At 38.6% G+C, this 17235-nt stretch overlaps 1 protein-coding gene across 1 annotated transcript; it reads left to right on the top strand.

Moving 5' to 3' along the window:
* The first annotated feature begins 1696 nt into the window (after nt 1–1696).
* Prl5a1 (prolactin family 5, subfamily A, member 1) lies at nt 1697–9123 on the top strand. Its single transcript, NM_138527.2, is given in 5 exon segments — nt 1697–1776; nt 3553–3731; nt 6776–6883; nt 7860–8048; nt 8828–9123. Coding segments are annotated over 5 exon segments (684 nt in total). The 5' UTR covers nt 1697–1754; the 3' UTR covers nt 9014–9123.
* Nucleotides 9124–17235: the final 8112 nt, after the last annotated feature.

Genomic DNA, 17235 nt, shown 5'->3' with positions numbered 1-17235 from the left:
AACATAAGCAATAGAAACCAATGCTACTTGTCATTATCAAAACTCAGTTCTCATACCACAGCAAGCTCTCGGACTCCAACACCCCTGAAAAGCAAGATTCTAATCTAAAATCACATCTCATAAGGATGATAGAGGACTTTAAGAGGTACATAAATAAATCCCTTAAAGAAATATAGAAGAACACAGGTAAATAGGTGACAGAAATGAAAAAAGCCATCCAGTATCTAAAAAATGGAAATAGCAATAAAGAAATCACAAGGAGGGACCTGGAGATAGAAAACCTAGGAAAGAGATCAGGAGTCATACATGTAAGCATCACCAACAGAATTCAGGAGGTAGAAGAGAGAATCCCAGGAGCAGAAGATACCATAAAAAAAAATTAACACAACCGTCAAAGAAAATGCAAAATGAGAAAGGCTCCTAATCCAAGACATTCATTAAATTCAGGACACAATCAAAAGACCACTGCTAAGGATAATAGGTATATAAGAGAGCAAAGTTTCCCAACACAAAGGGCCAGTAAACATCAACAAAATTCTAGAAGAAAACTTTCCTAACTGAAAAAAAAAAATAGATGCTCATAAACATACAAGAAGCCTACAAAACACCAGATAGGAACAGAAAAGAAATTCCTCCTGTTACATAATAACCAAAACACCAAATGCACTGAAAAGAGAAAGAATATTTAAAGTGGCAATAGGAAAAAGTCAAGTGACATATGACGGCAGACCTATCAGAATTACACCAGAATTCTTAACAGGGGGCTCTAAAGGCCAGAGGACCTTGGGCAAATATCATATAGACATTAAAAGTACAAAAGTGCCAGTCCAGGCTACTATACCCAGCAAAATTCTCAATTACCATTCAATTACTATGGATGAAGAAACAAACATATTCCATGACAAAACCAAATTTAAACAATGTCTTTCCACCTATCCAGCCCTATAAAGGATAATAGGTAGAAAACTTGAACAAAAGGAGGGAAACTAAACACAAGAAAGAAATTGATCTTCTTAGAACAAACACAAAGTAAGAGAGCCACGCAACCATAATTCCATATCTAACAACAAAAATAACAGGAAGCCACAATCATTGCTCCTTAAAGTCTCACAACATCAGTGAACAAAATTCCCCCAATAAAATGACATAGGCTAACAGATGGGAAACATAAACAGGACTGGGAAACATAGTAACAATCATTTATTCTCTTATCTGCCTAAGTAGCAAAGAAAAGCTTTATGTTTGGTGGCAAAGATTCATAGCAACTAAAGTGCTGAGAATAAATGATTGTTACTATGCTGTGGATGCCTGATGGTCATATAATAACCTAAAATATGCAAACTTTTAGTGGTTCAAGTAGTTTTGTAAAGAGTTAACAGATGAACACTGGTGCCTGAGGGAGAGAATGAAGTGTTAGGAAATGGCTACATTCCTCTGACTGTGACATGGACATCAAACATCCGGAAGTAGACGGGACTATAGTAATTTGTGACCTCATGAAAATTAGTCACTGTATACAAATTAGGGAAAAGGTGTACCTACAACTACTGTAATGTTGATGGGGCAGTTAACATATCCTGAGGGGTCACTAGGCCCTACTTAGAATTGAACAGCTTCTTTCCACCTGCAGACAATCTCTGCATAGCTTTGGGGAGATCTGATGGACTATATAGGTGCTGGGAAGTTAACCAAAGACAAGATTCTAGTGAAGCAGCTTTTCTCAGTCCGTACCCACGTTGTGGGATTTTTCAGAGATGCAGATTCAACCACATCCCTGTAAGTATTCCCTTACTTAGGCCCCTTAAAGTTTAATTAATGCATAATGTTATAGCAATAGACACATTCTCTGCTGTCATGTAGTATTTACAATATTCCAATGTTGGCTATAAGCGAACTGTGCAGGGTATTTAGAATAGTACTTCTCAAAAAGGTTAACCTTCCTTGTTTCAAAGATATATGTTAACTGTACAACATGTGTTTTCTTCATGGGAGTGAGGAGAAAAGGTGAGTACGTTACTAATTTCTAATGTGTAGAAACTAGAGATACGTCCACATAGCTTCCAATCCACAGGAAAGCTTCGGAGCAAGGGATGGCCTGTCTCAAAAACGCAGTGCTGCTGACAACTGAGAATTGTTGCTCAGATGAAAACCCTGGAGTCTGTGGGTCTAATTTGTCACAACTCCTAAATCATGCAGTTACCACTTTCAGGATGCAAGGCACCATGATCTGCCTGACTTGAGTCAACTAGATTAAACTTCCAATGCTCAGCTAAGACAGACAACACTAGCAGAAGTGTATCTTATAGAGCTTTGAGAATTTGGTTTCACCCTAATAAATTTGTAAATAAAAATATGAGCTACAGGAGCTTCTTATCTTTATATTCTTAATAATATTTTGATAATATTTTAAGAAAAAGAATTAATGGGAATTATGGGTTTTATTTTAGGAAATATAAAAGAAAAGTAGCTTATTTAGACCTTATATTTTTATCCATTAATTAATTGTAGGTGTGTGTGTGTGTGTGTTCAACAAATGTCAAATAAACTCAGGGAAGAGTACCATGTCTTTGAAAAGTGAAAGGCACTATACATTCTGAAAATATTATTTTACTTAATTAATATTACATTTAATCTACTTTTTAGTTAAGTTGTACATTACACATTCTGTGATATATTTAATTATTTGTCTACTAGAATGTAGGTATTATTTCCTGTACATAAATATTCTTACAATTCTCTATTTAATTTTGGACATTTCAATTTATATTTATAAAAGTCTCTGTAAAATTTAGTTTTCCTGAAGGCTTGCAATTTATTTCTTCTTTTTATTTTCATGGACGGTGTATAGTGTGCACATTTATGGGTGTTTCTTTTTGTATATGTACGGCATGGAGAATGAAAGTTTTGTTTTATAGAAAATTGTTCTCCTTAGATCATAGGGGCGAGGTTTCTTAATGAAATGCAAAGACGCAAAGACAGATGACCATTCTGACGACTACTGCTAGCAAGCTTGTGCTGTGGACTCCAGGTCCTCACTTGTAGATGTACAATTATAGGGAAACTGAAATATCACAGAGTCCAGAAATCCAAATTCCAACCTTTACGCTTTCTTGACGAGTATTTGAACCAGCAAGACATTCCCCCAGTCCAAGATACACATTTCGTTATAAAGAAACAGTTCATAGTAGTATCATTGAAGTATAAATTTCCTTTTTATAGTGGCAGTTGATGTTTCCTCCCTCTTGAAATGACAAATGATTGATATGTTTTAGGTTTATATCTGTCAAAGCACATTGTTAGTGAAGCTAGGACATATCATTGTCACAAATTGGGTGTGGTCACAGCAGAGGTCCTAGAACCCCTCCTCTCATGCTATTTAATGAAAATTGTTGACTACATTTCCATAGTAGAAGATGATTTTTCCCCTCACCCCGACTCAGATATAGGATGCTGTGTATCAGAGGGCACAGCTGCTAGGCCAGATTTCACTAGACAGCATGACTCTTGTGACTTCACATGAATAGTTTGTCTCTGTGATTTCATTCCTTATAGCAGGGGCACTTCTGCTGCTGCTTCTGTCAAACTTGCTCATGTGGGAGAATGTGGCCAGTGTACCGAGATGTATCATGGAAAATGGAGGTTGCCAGAAGGTCCTCAACTACCTTTTTAACATGACAAGCACCATATCTGAGAGCTTCAACACCCTCTCTTCAGAAACATTAAATGACTTTGTAAGTACCTCATTAAGATCTGGCTTCTCCACAAAAAGTTTCCTATGTCAATACAGTAACTGGGTGTACTACAGGTTAAATGGCAAGACATCATGAACCAAAATCTAAATAATATACATTCACAGGCTCAGGAAAGCATGAACCAGTAGAATGTGAGGAGAGAAGTTGGTTTTATAAACTCACTAATTTTTTTTAAAAAATGAAAGTATTTTTAAAATACTTTGAATGCAATTTTTAGAGATTTTCTCTAATATGTTTTTATTAATTAGTTATTTTATTTATTTACATTTGAAATGTTGTCCTTCTTCCTGGTCTCTCCTCCACAAACTCACCATCCCATCTTCTCTCCCCTTTTCCTCTAAGAGGGTGCTCCCTCACCCATCCAACCACTCTTGCCTCACCCCTCCAGCATCTCCCTACTCTGGGGCAACAAGCCTCCACAAAACCAAGGGCTTCCCCTCACACTGATGCCAGATAAAGCAACCCTTTGTTAAATATGTAGCTACAGCCATGGACCTAACCATGTAACCTCTTTAGTTGGTGGTTTATTCTATGAGAGGTCTGGGGGAGGGCAGTCCTGCTAGTTGATAGATACTGTTGTTCTTCCCATGAGGTTACAATCCCCTTCAGCTCTTTCATTCCTTCCCCTAACTCTACCATTGTGTTCCCCAAGTCTCAGTTTGATGGTTGGCTGTGAGTATTTGCATCTGTCAGTCAGATGCTGGCAAACCCTCTCAGGGGGCAAACATACTAGGCTCCTGTCTGCGAGCACTTCTTGGCATCAGCAATAGTGTCAGGGTTTGGTGTCTGCAAATGAAATGAATCCCAAGTAGAGATGGTCTCTGAATGGCCTTTCCTTTAGTCTCTCCTTGTCCCTGCATTTCCTTTAGACATGAACAATTCTGGGTTAAAAATTTTGAGATGGGTGGGTAGCCCTATTCCTCAACTACTGGCCATGCTTATCTACTGGAGTTGGTCTCTTCAAGTTCTATCTAACCTTCTGTTGGATATTTCATCCTCACTAGTTACTGGGACTCTCTTGTTTCCCTGGCATGTGGGAATTTCTAGTGGTAGCCCCCCCCCACACCCCGTTCTCCACCCCCACTGCTACTTATTTCTATTCATTCTCCTGAACCTCTGAACTTCTCTCCTGTCTCTTCCCATACGTGATCCTGTGCCCCCTTCCCCCTCCCTTAACTTTCTACTCTTGATAGAATGTCCTAAAAGAAATGAATGAAAAGACCTCTAAGGTCCTGTTCATGGGTGCTGGGGTTGGTATCCACAGCATTCTTCACTTAGATCACTGCAGATAGCCAATAAAGGAGAATCAAGTTGGATGAATCCCTTATATTGAAAAAAATTAGTATGGCTGAAACAATTTCAAAACCCCCAAATCTAGAGACCACTGTTCAAAGAATTTGAGGAGATGAGTTTACCACTACAAGAACTGAGTTATAAATATAAACAGGCTTTCTCTCCCTGATAAATTTACTTTGAAGGCTGGATCTTATCCACTTTATCTCAATCCAGGAGGCAGATGAGAGCTGCAGTATCAAAGAGAATCAGCACAAGGCACCATGGGTGCAGTAAATATGTATTAATATTGTCTTCTGTAGTTGCTGTTTTGTTTTTTTATTCTCCATTCCTGGTTGGCAACCTTTAATCTTCCTAGGTAAGGGCTCTACCACTGAGCTAAATCCCCAGCCCTGGCAACCTTTAATCTTAAGACCCCTAACAACTTATGAAAGACTAACAATTTAGCTGATTATTAAATTTAAATAATGAATGTGGTAAGTAATATATAGGAACATACAATATTTAGATATGAATATGTAAATATTTAATTATGTTTTACAATTTAAATTTTTCATTGTGGAGTATTTCCTAAGAAATACTTTGATACTATTGGAATCAACATGATTACATTATTAAATCGTCATGAATTTGATATATTCAAGGTATATAGAGCCAATGCTAATAGAAAGTAAAAATATAATTGTATAACATGTAATTAAAGTAAGTATATCAGTTTGCTCCAACAGAAATCATAAGTTTAAAGGCATATATGTACTAGATATTAGACTCTAATCCTATAAAAAGATAATCATTAAGATAGTATTTTGTAAATTTGATGTTTTAGTGCTTCCTTTGTAAGTAGTAATTTTTAATAGAGAAATAAGAACAGTAAAGTTGTAAAGAGATGAAAAGTTAAGTGGTCAGACAAGAAAATTTATACCTCCAATGACAAGAAGTAAATAGATAAAGGGTTCCTTTTTAATTTATTAATTTAGAGATTTAATATACTCTTGACATCTTAACTCATGGACAGGAGAATTTTGACAATTTCCCTATCAATACAAGAAAAGGTAAAACCAATTAATCACCTCAAGTAGATGGAGAACCAGTATTCTTCAATTAGAAGCCCCTTGATATGTTACACAATCAGAAGTCATTATCTACAAACGCATAGACATATGAGCAACACTAAATGGACTTAGGCTATATTTACATATAGATATTTATATTTGTTTGTGTGTAGTGTATGCCTCAGGAGTGCTCAAGTTCTCCATCCCTTATCACATACATCAATTTCATTTATTCAAGGTATATCTTGGTAAATTCTTCAAGAAAATAAATTAAAGAGAATTGTGAGATTTATTTTATGAAATGTGAAAAAATAATAACTTATTGAGACCTTGAATATCTGTCCATTAATTAATTGTAGGTGTGTGTGTGTGTGTGTGTGTGTGTGTGTGTGTGTGTGTGTGTTCATCATATGTCAAATAAACTTAAGGAAAAACACCTTGTCTTTGAAAAATGAAATCATAAAGTTAAGAGATAGTATGAATCTACGAGGACTTTCAGAGAGCAGAGTGTAGGATGATCATTAGATAAATACAGTACTCATAGGTGAAATTCTACCAAAAAAACTAAGAAAATAAACATTTTAAGCACCTATAGAAAATGCATTAATAATTAACTGTCTGCTCACAAGTTCAGTTACTCAATTATAAAACACCAATTGATTTTGTCTTTATTTCCAGTATACAGAGTTTGATCCACACCAGACATTCCAGAACAGGCCTGCCATGACCTGTCACACTTCATCCCGCTCTATCCCTAACAACAAAAGGAAAGCTGAAAGAATGGAGGTAAGTCCTGATGACAGATACTATGTAGACACAACAAACCATCAGAAATGTGCAGAAAGAAAAGCAACACAAGAAAGTCATACCATATAACTAATAAAGTACATAAAAGAGAAACTTTAAGGCATAGCCATGAATTAGTCATGAATCATTCTCTATTTTAATAACAGTTTTACCATTATGATTGAACATTTTATTATAGAAGAGACTTTTAATTGATTTGAATGTTCACAGTTAAGTTTATTCTCACATGCAGGCATTTTTTTAAAGGAACTAGAGTTTCAATTTTTACTATTACTAAAGCACTTCCTTGGGAAGCTTTATATGCTACTAACGATGGCATCAACTCTTCTTGACTTGCAAGATGTTTCTTGTACTTCTGCTCTTCCGCCTACTTCTCTACTCTTACCTGACACCATTCTCTAGGGTCTTTACATGCAGGTCCAGTAAAATACAATTCATATTTCATGGGGTATAGATATGGATTAAGCAGGCAGTTCTAATGTGTGTGTATATATATATATATACATATATATATACTATATAGATTTAAGAGTGAGTAGGGATCTAGGAGGAATATATATATATATGTATATATATGTGTGTATATGTGTGTATATATGTATATATAGGCTTCTCATCTGATAACCAGCTCATAAACAATATCTGCATGATTTAAAGTAATTATCATAATATATGTACACATGGCATCCATATCATCTATTCTTCCCAATGATTTACTAGACCAGCATTCTGTATATCTGCTAGGCACATAATTTTAAAACATAAGAAAAGGTGAAGAAAGAGAAAGTGCATACTTGGAGCTTCTCCACTAGACACTTCGCAAACCACTGATTCAGTGTTGCTTCAATCAACCATCAAAACTTCACAAGCCATGAATACTAAACTAGTTATCACATGTATTTCAACCTCCACTTGTACCCTTATATTAATATGATGCACGATCATTTTTGCTTAGCCTGCAGCGCTTCTGAACGTGATAATCAGAATGTTGGCTTCCTGGAAAAACCTTCTGTACCATGTAGAAAACAACATGGCTAATCTTGATGGAACTCCTTATGCTATCATATCAAAAGTTAAATTGATTGATAGACAAATCAAAAAGCTCACGAAAAATCTGCAGGACATTAAGACTATACTCAGCCAGGTAAGGCATCTCTTTTAAGCCTTAAAGTTTTGATCCTTATGAAAACTATAACCTATAATGAAAACTAAACTTGGGACTAATTCTCTGCTGCCACAGTAAAATTTCACTAGGTAATCTGGTAAATAGTCTAGGGACTGAAAGGTTTGTGGCTCACAAATAGTTTCCTCAGTACACCAAAACACAGAGCTCTCCTGATATATTAATGATTCCTAGAAATAGCATGGACAATGCATTTCCTGGGCAGAGTCAAAGCATCCCAACTATTTCAGCACAATCATCCTTAAATTGAAAAAATTTGAACCTGCCAGGTATAATCCTCATCAGTTCTGTAACTTTGTGTCTGTAATTTATGGAAAAAAATAGTTGAAAGAGAAGAAAGAAAAATTGTCTATTAAAGAGACTAATGAACAACAAATGGCACATCAGGGATGACACTGAGAACATGGACGTTTCCTCATAAGAGAAATGATTATAGATTCTTCATTGTTCCTTGGTCAAAATCTTGTCCATAGTCAAGTAGCATTTCTGTCTACTCCTAAAATGATATATTTCATCTTGGATCAACTATATTACAAAAATATGTGCATGGTTCTTCTGTCTAGTTTTTACATAACTAACAGATTGGTAGTACCCTGGTCCACACATATGAAACACATGTTCTTCCTTAAGGCATACATTCATAACATTTTTCAAAATATCATTTAAAATTCTCAATTAATGAAGCTCAATAAATATTAATAATGTAAATAATAACTGGCTGACTTTCATTTGGTGAATAGGTTCATCCTGAACTTAAGGAGAAGGAGAACTACCCTGTCTGGTCAGGAGAGCCATATGTACAGAAATCAAAAAGAAGAACTCAACTATTTGGTTTGCATAGTTTATTCTTCTGCTTATACAGTGACGCAGAGAAGGTTTCTGATTATGTCAATATCCTGAGAAACAAAATTGTGCCTAATGAATAAAAAGCTCTCATCCTTCTTATCTATTTTTGGGGCAGTCCATACGGATCCAATCCTTAAAGATTCTTTAAGTTTTACTGTACTTAAATGTGTGAATAAATGTAAAGGATAACTTCTTTTTTTTATTTTTTTTTATTAACTTGAGTATTTCTTATATACATTTCGAGTGTTGTTCCCTTTCCCGGTTTCCGGGCAAACATCCCCCTCCCCCCTCCCCTTCCTTATGGGTGTTCCCCTCCCAACCCTCCCCCCATTGCCGCCCTCCCCCCATAGACTAGTTCACTGGGGGTTCAGTCTTAGCAGGACCCAGGGCTTCCCCTTCCACTGGTGCTCTTACTAGGATATTCATTGCTACCTATGGGGTCAGAGTCCAGGGTCAGTCCATGTATAGTCTTTAGGTAGTGGCTTAGTCCCTGGAAGCTCTGGTTGCTTGGCATTGTTGTACTTTTGGGGTCTCGAGCCCCTTCAAGCTCTTCCAGTTCTTTCTCTGATTCCTTCAACGGGGGACCTATTCTCAGTTCAGTGGTTTGCTGCTGGCATTCGCCTCTGAACTTGCTGTATTCGGGCTGTGTCTCTCAGGAGAGATCTACATCCGGCTCCTGTCGGTCTGCACTTCTTTGCTTCATCCATCTTGTCTAATTGGGTGGCTGTATATGTATGGGCCACCTGTGGGGCAGGCTCTGAATGGGTGTTCCTTCAGTCTCTGTTTTAATCTTTGCCTCTCCCTTCCCTGCCAAGGGTATTCTTTTTCCTCATTTAAAGAAGGAGTGAAGCATTCACATTTTGATCATCCGTCTTGAGTTTCGTTTGTTCTAGGGATCTAGGGTAATTCAAGCATTTGGGCTAATAGCCACTTATCAATGAGTGTATACCATGTATGTCTTTCTGTGATTGGGTTAGCTCACTCAGGATGATATTTTCCAGTTCCAACCATTTGCCTACAAATTTCATAAACTCGTTGTTTTTGATAGCTGAGTAATATTCCATTGTGTAGATGTACCACATTTTCTGTATCCATTCCTCTGTTGAAGGGCATCTGGGTTCTTTCCATTTTCTGGCTATTATAAATAAGGCTGCGATGAACATAGTGGAGCACGTGTCTCTTTTATATGTTGAGGCATCGTTTGGGTATATGCCCAAGAGAGGTATAGCTGGATCCTCAGGCAGTTCAATGTCCAATTTTCTGAGGAACCTCCAGACTGATTTCCAGAATGGTTTTACCAGTCTGCAATCCCACCAACAATGGAGGAGTGTTCCTCTTTCTCCACATCCTCGCCAGCATCTGCTGTCACCTGAGTTTTTGATCTTAGCCAATCGCACTGGTGTGAGGTGAAATCTCAGGGTTGTTTTGATTTGCATTTCCCTTATGACTAAAGATGTTGAACATTTCTTTAGGTGTTTCTCAGCCATTCGGCATTCCTCAGCTGTGAATTCTTTGTTTAGCTCTGAACCCCATTTTTAATAGGGTTATTTGTTTCCCTGCGGTCTAACTTCTTGAGTTCTTTGTATATTTTGGATATAAGGCCTCTATCTGTTGTAGGATTGGTAAAGATCTTTTCCCAATCTGTTGGTTGCCGTTTTGTCCTAACCACAGTGTCCTTTGCCTTACAGAAGCTTTGCAGTTTTATGAGATCCCATTTGTCGATTCTTGATCTTAGAGCATAAGCCATTGGTGTTTTGTTCAGGAAATTTTTTCCAGTGCCCATGTGTTCCAGATGCTTCCCTAGTTTTTCTTCTATTAGTTTGAGTGTGTCTGGTTTGATGTGGAGGTCCTTGATCCACTTGGACTTAAGCCTTGTACAGGGTGATAAGCATGGATCGATCTGCATTCTTCTACATGTTGCCCTCCAGTTGAACCAGCACCATTTGCTGAAAATGCTATCTTTTTTCCATTGGATGGTTTTGGCTCCTTTGTCAAAAATCAAGTGACCATAGGTGTGTGGGTTCATTTCTGGGTCTTCAATTCTATTCCATTGGTCTATCTGTCTGTCTCTGTACCAATACCATGCAGTTTTAATCACTATTGCTTTGTAATACTGCTTGAGTTCAGGGATAGTGATTCCCCCTGAAGTCCTTTTATTGTTGAGGATAGCTTTAGCTATCCTGGGTTTTTGGTTATTCCAGATGAATTTGCAAATTGTTCTGTCTAACTCTTTGAAGAATTGGATTGGTATTTTGATGGTGATTGCATTGAATCTGTAGATTGCTTTTGGTAAAATGGCCATTTTTACTATATTAATCCTGCCAATCCATGAGCATGGGAGATCTTTCCATCTTCTGAGGTCTTCTTCAATTTCTTTCCTCAGTGTCTTGAAGTTCTTATTGTACAGATCTTTTACTTGCTTGGTTAAAGTCACACCGAGGTACTTTATATTATTTGGGTCTATTATGAAGGGTGTCGTTTCCCTAGTTTCTTTCTCGGCTTGTTTCTCTTTTGTATAGAGGAAGGCAACTGATTTATTTGAGTTAATTTTATACCCAGCCACTTTGCTGAAGTTGTTTATCAGCTTTAGTAGTTCTCTGGTGGAACTTTTGGGATCACTTAAATATACTATCATGTCATCTGCAAATAGTGATATTTTGACCTCTTCTTTTCCGATCTGTATCCCTTTGATCTCCTTTTGTTGTCTGATTGCTCTGGCTAGAACTTCAAGAACTATATTGAATAAGTAGGGAGAGAGTGGGCAGCCTTGTCTAGTCCCTGATTTTAGTGGGATTGCTTCAAGTTTCTCTCCATTTAGTTTAATGTTAGCAACTGGTTTGCTGTATATGGCTTTTACTATGTTTAGGTATGGGCCTTGAATTCCTATTCTTTCCAGGACTTTTATCATGAAGGGGTGTTGAATTTTGTCAAATGCTTTCTCAGCATCTAATGAAATGATCATGTGGTTCTGTTCTTTCAGTTTGTTTATATAATGGATCACGTTGATGGTTTTCCGTATATTAAACCATCCCTGCATGCCTGGGATGAAGCCTACTTGATCATGGTGGATGATTGTTTTGATGTGCTCTTGAATTCGGTTTGCCAGAATTTTATTGAGTATTTTAGCGTCGATATTCATAAGGGAAATTGGTCTGAAGTTCTCTTTCTTTGTTGTGTCTTTGTGTGGTTTAGGTATAAGAGTAATTGTGGCTTCGTAGAAGGAATTCGGTAGGGCTCCATCTGTTTCAATTTTGTGGAATAGTTTGGATAATATTGGTATGAGGTCTTCTATGAAGGTTTGATAGAATTCTGCACTAAACCCGTCTGGACCTGGGCTCTTTTTGGTTGGGAGACCTTTAATGACTGCTTCTATTTCCTTAGGAGTTATGGGGTTGTTTAACTGGTTTATCTGTTCCTGATTTAACTTCGATACCTGGTATCTGTTTAGGAAATTGTCCATTTCCTGAAGATTTTCAAATTTTGTTGAATATAGGTTTTTATAGTAAGATTTGATGACTTTTTGAATTTCCTCCGAATCTGTAGTTATGTCTCCCTTTTCATTTCTGATTTTGTTAATTTGGACACACTCTCTGTGTCCTCTCGTTAGTCTGGCTAAGGGTTTATCTATCTTGTTGATTTTCTCAAAGAACCAACTTTTGGTTCTGTTGATTCTTTCTATGGTCCTTTTTGTTTCTACTTGGTTGATTTCAGCTCTGAGTTTGATTATTTCCTGCCTTCTACTCCTCCTGGGTGTATTTGCTTCTTTTTGTTCTAGAGCTTTTAGGTGTGCTGTCAAGCTGCTGACATATGCTCTTTCCTGTTTCTTTCTGCAGGCACTCAGCGCTATGAGTTTTCCTCTTAGCACAGCTTTCATTGTGTCCCATAAGTTTGAGTATGTTGTATCTTCATTTTCATTAAATTCTAAAAAGTTTTTAATTTCTTTCTTTATTTCTTCCTTGACCAGGTTATCATTGAGTAGAGCATTGTTCAATTTCCACGTATATGTGGGCATTCTTCCCTTATTGTTATTGAAGACCAGTTTTAGGCCGTGGTGGTCCGATAGCACGCATGGGATTATTTCTATCTTTCTGTACCTGTTGAGGACCGTTTTTTGACCAATTATATGGTCAATTTTGGAGAAAGTACCATGAGGAGCTGAGAAGAAGGTATATCCTTTTGCTTTAGGATAGAATGTTCTATAAATATCCGTTAAGTCCATTTGGCTCATGCCTTCTCTTAGTCTGTCTACATCACTGTTTAATTTCTGTTTCCATGATCTGTCCATTGATGAGAGTGGGGTGTTGAAATCTCCCACTATTATTGTGTGAGGTGCAATGTGTGTTTTGAGCTTTAGTAAGGTTTCTTTTACGTATGTAGGTGCCCTTGTATTTGGGGCATAGATATTTAGGATTGAGAGTTCATCTTGGTTGATTTTTCCTTTGATGAATATGAAGTGTCCTTCCTTATCTTTTTTGATGAATTTTAGTTGGAAATTAATTTTATTTGATATTAGAATGGCTACTCCAGCATGCTTCTTCTGACCATTTGCTTGGAAAGTTGTTTTCCAGCCTTTCACTCTGAGGTAGTGTCTGTCTTTGTCTCTGAGGTGTGTTTCCTGTAGGCAGCAGAATGCAGGGTCCTCGTTGCGTATCCAGTTTGTTAATCTATGTCTTTTTATTGGGGAGTTGAGGCTATTGATATTGAGAGATATTAAGGAATAGTGATTATTGCTTCCCGTTATATTCATATTTGGATGTGAGGTTATGTTTGTGTGCTTTCATTCTCTTTGTTTTGTTGCCAAGACGATTAGTTTCTTGCTTCTTCTAGGGTATAGCTTGCCTCCTTATGTTGGGCTTTACCATTTATTATCCTTTGTAGTGCTGGATTTGTAGAAAGATATTGTGTAAATTTGGTTTTGTCATGGAATATCTTGGTTTCTCCATCAATGTTAATTGAGAGTTTTGCTGGATACAGTAACCTGGGCTGGCATTTGTGTTCTCTTAGGGTCTGTATAACATCAGTCCAGGATCTTCTGGCCTTCATAGTTTCTGGCGAGAAGTCTGGTGTGATTCTGATAGGTCTCCCTTTATATGTTACTTGACCTTTTTCCCTTACTGCTTTTAATATTCTTTCTTTATTTTGTGCGTTTGGTGTTTTGACAATTATGTGACGGGAGGTGTTTCTTTTCTGGTCCAATCTATTTGGAGTTCTGTAGGCTTCTTGTATGTCTATGGGTATCTCTTTTTTTAGGTTAGGGAAGTTTTCTTCTATGATTTTGTTGAAGATATTTACTGGTCCTTTGAGCTGGGAGTCTTCACTCTCTTCTAAACCTATTATCCTTAGGTTTGATCTTCTCATTGAGTCCTGGATTTCCTGTATGTTTTGGACCAGTAGCTTTTTCCGCTTTACATTATCTTTGACAGTTGAGTCAATGATTTCTATGGAATCTTCTGCTCCTGAGATTCTCTCTTCCATCTCTTGTATTCTGTTGGTGAAGCTTGTATCTACAGCTCCTTGTCTCTTCTTTTGGTTTTCTATATCCAGGGTTGTTTCCATGTGTTCTTTCTTGATTGCTTCTATTTCCATTTTTAATTCCTTCAACTGTTTGATTGTGTTTTCCTGGAATTCTTTCAGGGATTTTTGCGATTCCTCTCTGTAGGCTTTTACTTGTTTATTAATGTTTTCCTGTGCTTCCCTAAGTGTGTTCATGTCTTTCTTGAAGTCCTCCAGCATCATGATCAAATATGATTTTGAAACTAGATCTTGCTTTTCTGGTGTGTTTGGATATTCCATGTTTGTTTTGGTGGGAGAATTGGGCTCCGATGATGGCATGTAGTCTTGGTTTCTGTTGCTTGGGTTCCTGCGCTTGCCTCTTGCCATCAGATTATCTCTAGTGTTACTTTGTTCTGCTATTTCTGACAGTGGCTAGACTGTCCTATAAGCCTGTGTGTCAGGAGTGCTGTAGACCTGTTTTCCTCTCTTTCAGTCAGTTATGGGGACAGAGTGTTCTGCTTTCGCTCGTGTAGTTTTTCCTCTCTACAGGTCTTCAGCTGTTCCTGTGGGCCTGTGTCTTGAGTTCACCAGGCAGCTTTCTTGCAGCAGAAAAGTTGGTCTTACCTGTGGTCCCGAGGCTCAGGTTTGCTCGTGGGGTGCTGCCCAGGGGCTCTCTGCAGAGGCAGCAACCAGGAAGACCTGTGCCGCCCCTTCCGGGAGCTTCAGTGCACCAGGGTTCCAGATGGTCTTTGGCTTTTTCCTCTGGCGTCCGAGATGTGTGTGCAGGGAGCAGTCTCTTCTGGTTTCCCAGGCTTGTCTGCCTCTCTGAAGGTTTAGCTCTCCCTCCCACGGGATTTGGGTGCAGAGAACTGTTTATCCGGTCTGTTTCCTTCAGGGTCCGGTGGTGTCTCAGGCAGGGGTCCTGCCGCTCGTGGGCCCTCCCCCACGGGAGCCCAGAGGCCTTATACAGTTTCCTCTTGGGCCAGGGATGTGGGCAGGGGTGAGCAGTGTTGGTGGTCTCTTCCGCTCTGCAGCCTCAGGAGTGCCCACCTGACCAGGCGGTTGGGTCTCTCTCTCACCGGGTCTGGGAGCAGAGAGCTGCTGCGGGCCGGGATCCGCGGGTGTGGGACTTCCAGTAAACACAGAACGTGCCCGGTCCTAGAGAAATTCTGCTTCCGTGTGTCCCAAGCTCACCAGGCAGCTTTCTTGCAGCAGAAAATTTGGTCTTACCTGTGGTCCCGAGGCTCAGGTTCGCTTGTGGGGTGCTGCCCAGGGGCTCTCTGCAGCGGCAGCAACCAGGAAGCGATAACTTCTTTTTTAATTATTATGTTTAACTAAATATAATTACGTACCTACTCCTTCCCTCTACCCACTTCTAGCCAACCTTTGTACCATACCACATTCTACTCTCTATAAAGTGAATAGTATCTATTTTTCCATCTTTATTTAAATTGGGTATTTCTTATTTACATTTCAAATGTTATTCCCTATCCCAGTTTCTGGGCAAACATCCCCATAACCCCTATCCCTCCCTTTCTATATGGGTGTTCCCCTCCCCATCCTCCCCCCATTACCACCTTTCCCCTAGGAATCCCGTTCACTGAGGGTGCAGCCTTGGCAGGATTAAGGGCTTCCCCTTCCACTGGTGCCCTTACTAGGCTATTCATTGTTACCTATGCAGTTGGAGCAAAGGGTCAGTCCATGTATAGACTTTGGGTAGTGGCTTAGTGCCTGGAAGTTCTGGTTGGTTGGCATTGTTGTTCATATGGGGTCTCAAGACACTTCAGATCTTCCAGTCCTTTCCTGCTTCCTTCAACAGGGGTCCAGTTCTCAGTTCAGTGGTTTGCTGCTGGCATTCACCTATGCATTTCCCATATTCTAGCTGTGTCTCTCAGGAGAGATCTACATCCGGTTCCTGTCAGCCTGCACTTCTTTCCTTCATCCATCTTATCTAGTTTGGTGGATGAATATGTATGGGCCACATGTGGGGCAGGCTATGAATGGGCATTCCATCAGCCTCTGTTCTAAACGTTTCCTCCCTATCCCCTCCTAAGGGTAGTCTTGTTCCCCTTTTAAAGGAGTGAAGCATCCACATTTTGGTCATCCTTCTTGAGTTTCATGTGTTCTGTGCATCTAGGTCAATTCAAGCATTTGGGCTAATATCCACTTATCAAAGAGTGCATATTATGTGTGTTTTTCTGGGATTGGGTTACCTCACTCAGGATAATATTTTCCAGTTCCATCCATTTGCCTATTAATTTCATAAAGTCATTGTTTTTGATAGCTGAGTAATATTCTATTGTGTAGATGTACCACATTTTCAGTATCCATTCCTCTGTTGAAGGGCATCTGGGTTCTTTCCAGCTTCTGACTATTATAAATAAGGCTATGAAAATAGTGGAGCATGTGTCTTTGTTATATGTTGGGGCATTTTTGGGTATATGCCCAAGAGAGGTATAGCTGAGTCCTTGGGTAGTTCAATGTCCAATTTTCTGAGGAACCTCCAGACTGATTTCCAGAATGGTTGTACCAGTCTGCAATCCCACCAACAATAGAGGAGTGTTCCTCTTTCTCCACATCCTCACCAGCATCTGCTGTCACCAGAGTTTTTGATATTTGCCATTCTGACTGGTGTGAGGTTGAATCTCAGGGATGTTTTGATTTGCATTTCCCTTATGACTAAAGATGTTGAACATTTCTTTAGGTGCTTCTCAGCCATTTGATATTCCTCACCTGAGAATGGCAATGAATATGCAGTGTCCTTCCTTATCTTTTTGGAAGACTTTTGGTTGAAAATCATTTTTACTTT

Source organism: Rattus norvegicus, chromosome 17 (assembly GCF_021556685.1).
Source record: "Rattus norvegicus strain SHRSP/BbbUtx chromosome 17, alternate assembly SHRSP_T2T, whole genome shotgun sequence".
NCBI classification, from domain to species: Eukaryota; Metazoa; Chordata; class Mammalia; order Rodentia; family Muridae; genus Rattus; species Rattus norvegicus.
Note: the sequence above shows the minus strand (reverse complement) of the source record. Positions and strands in the feature narration are given on the sequence as shown.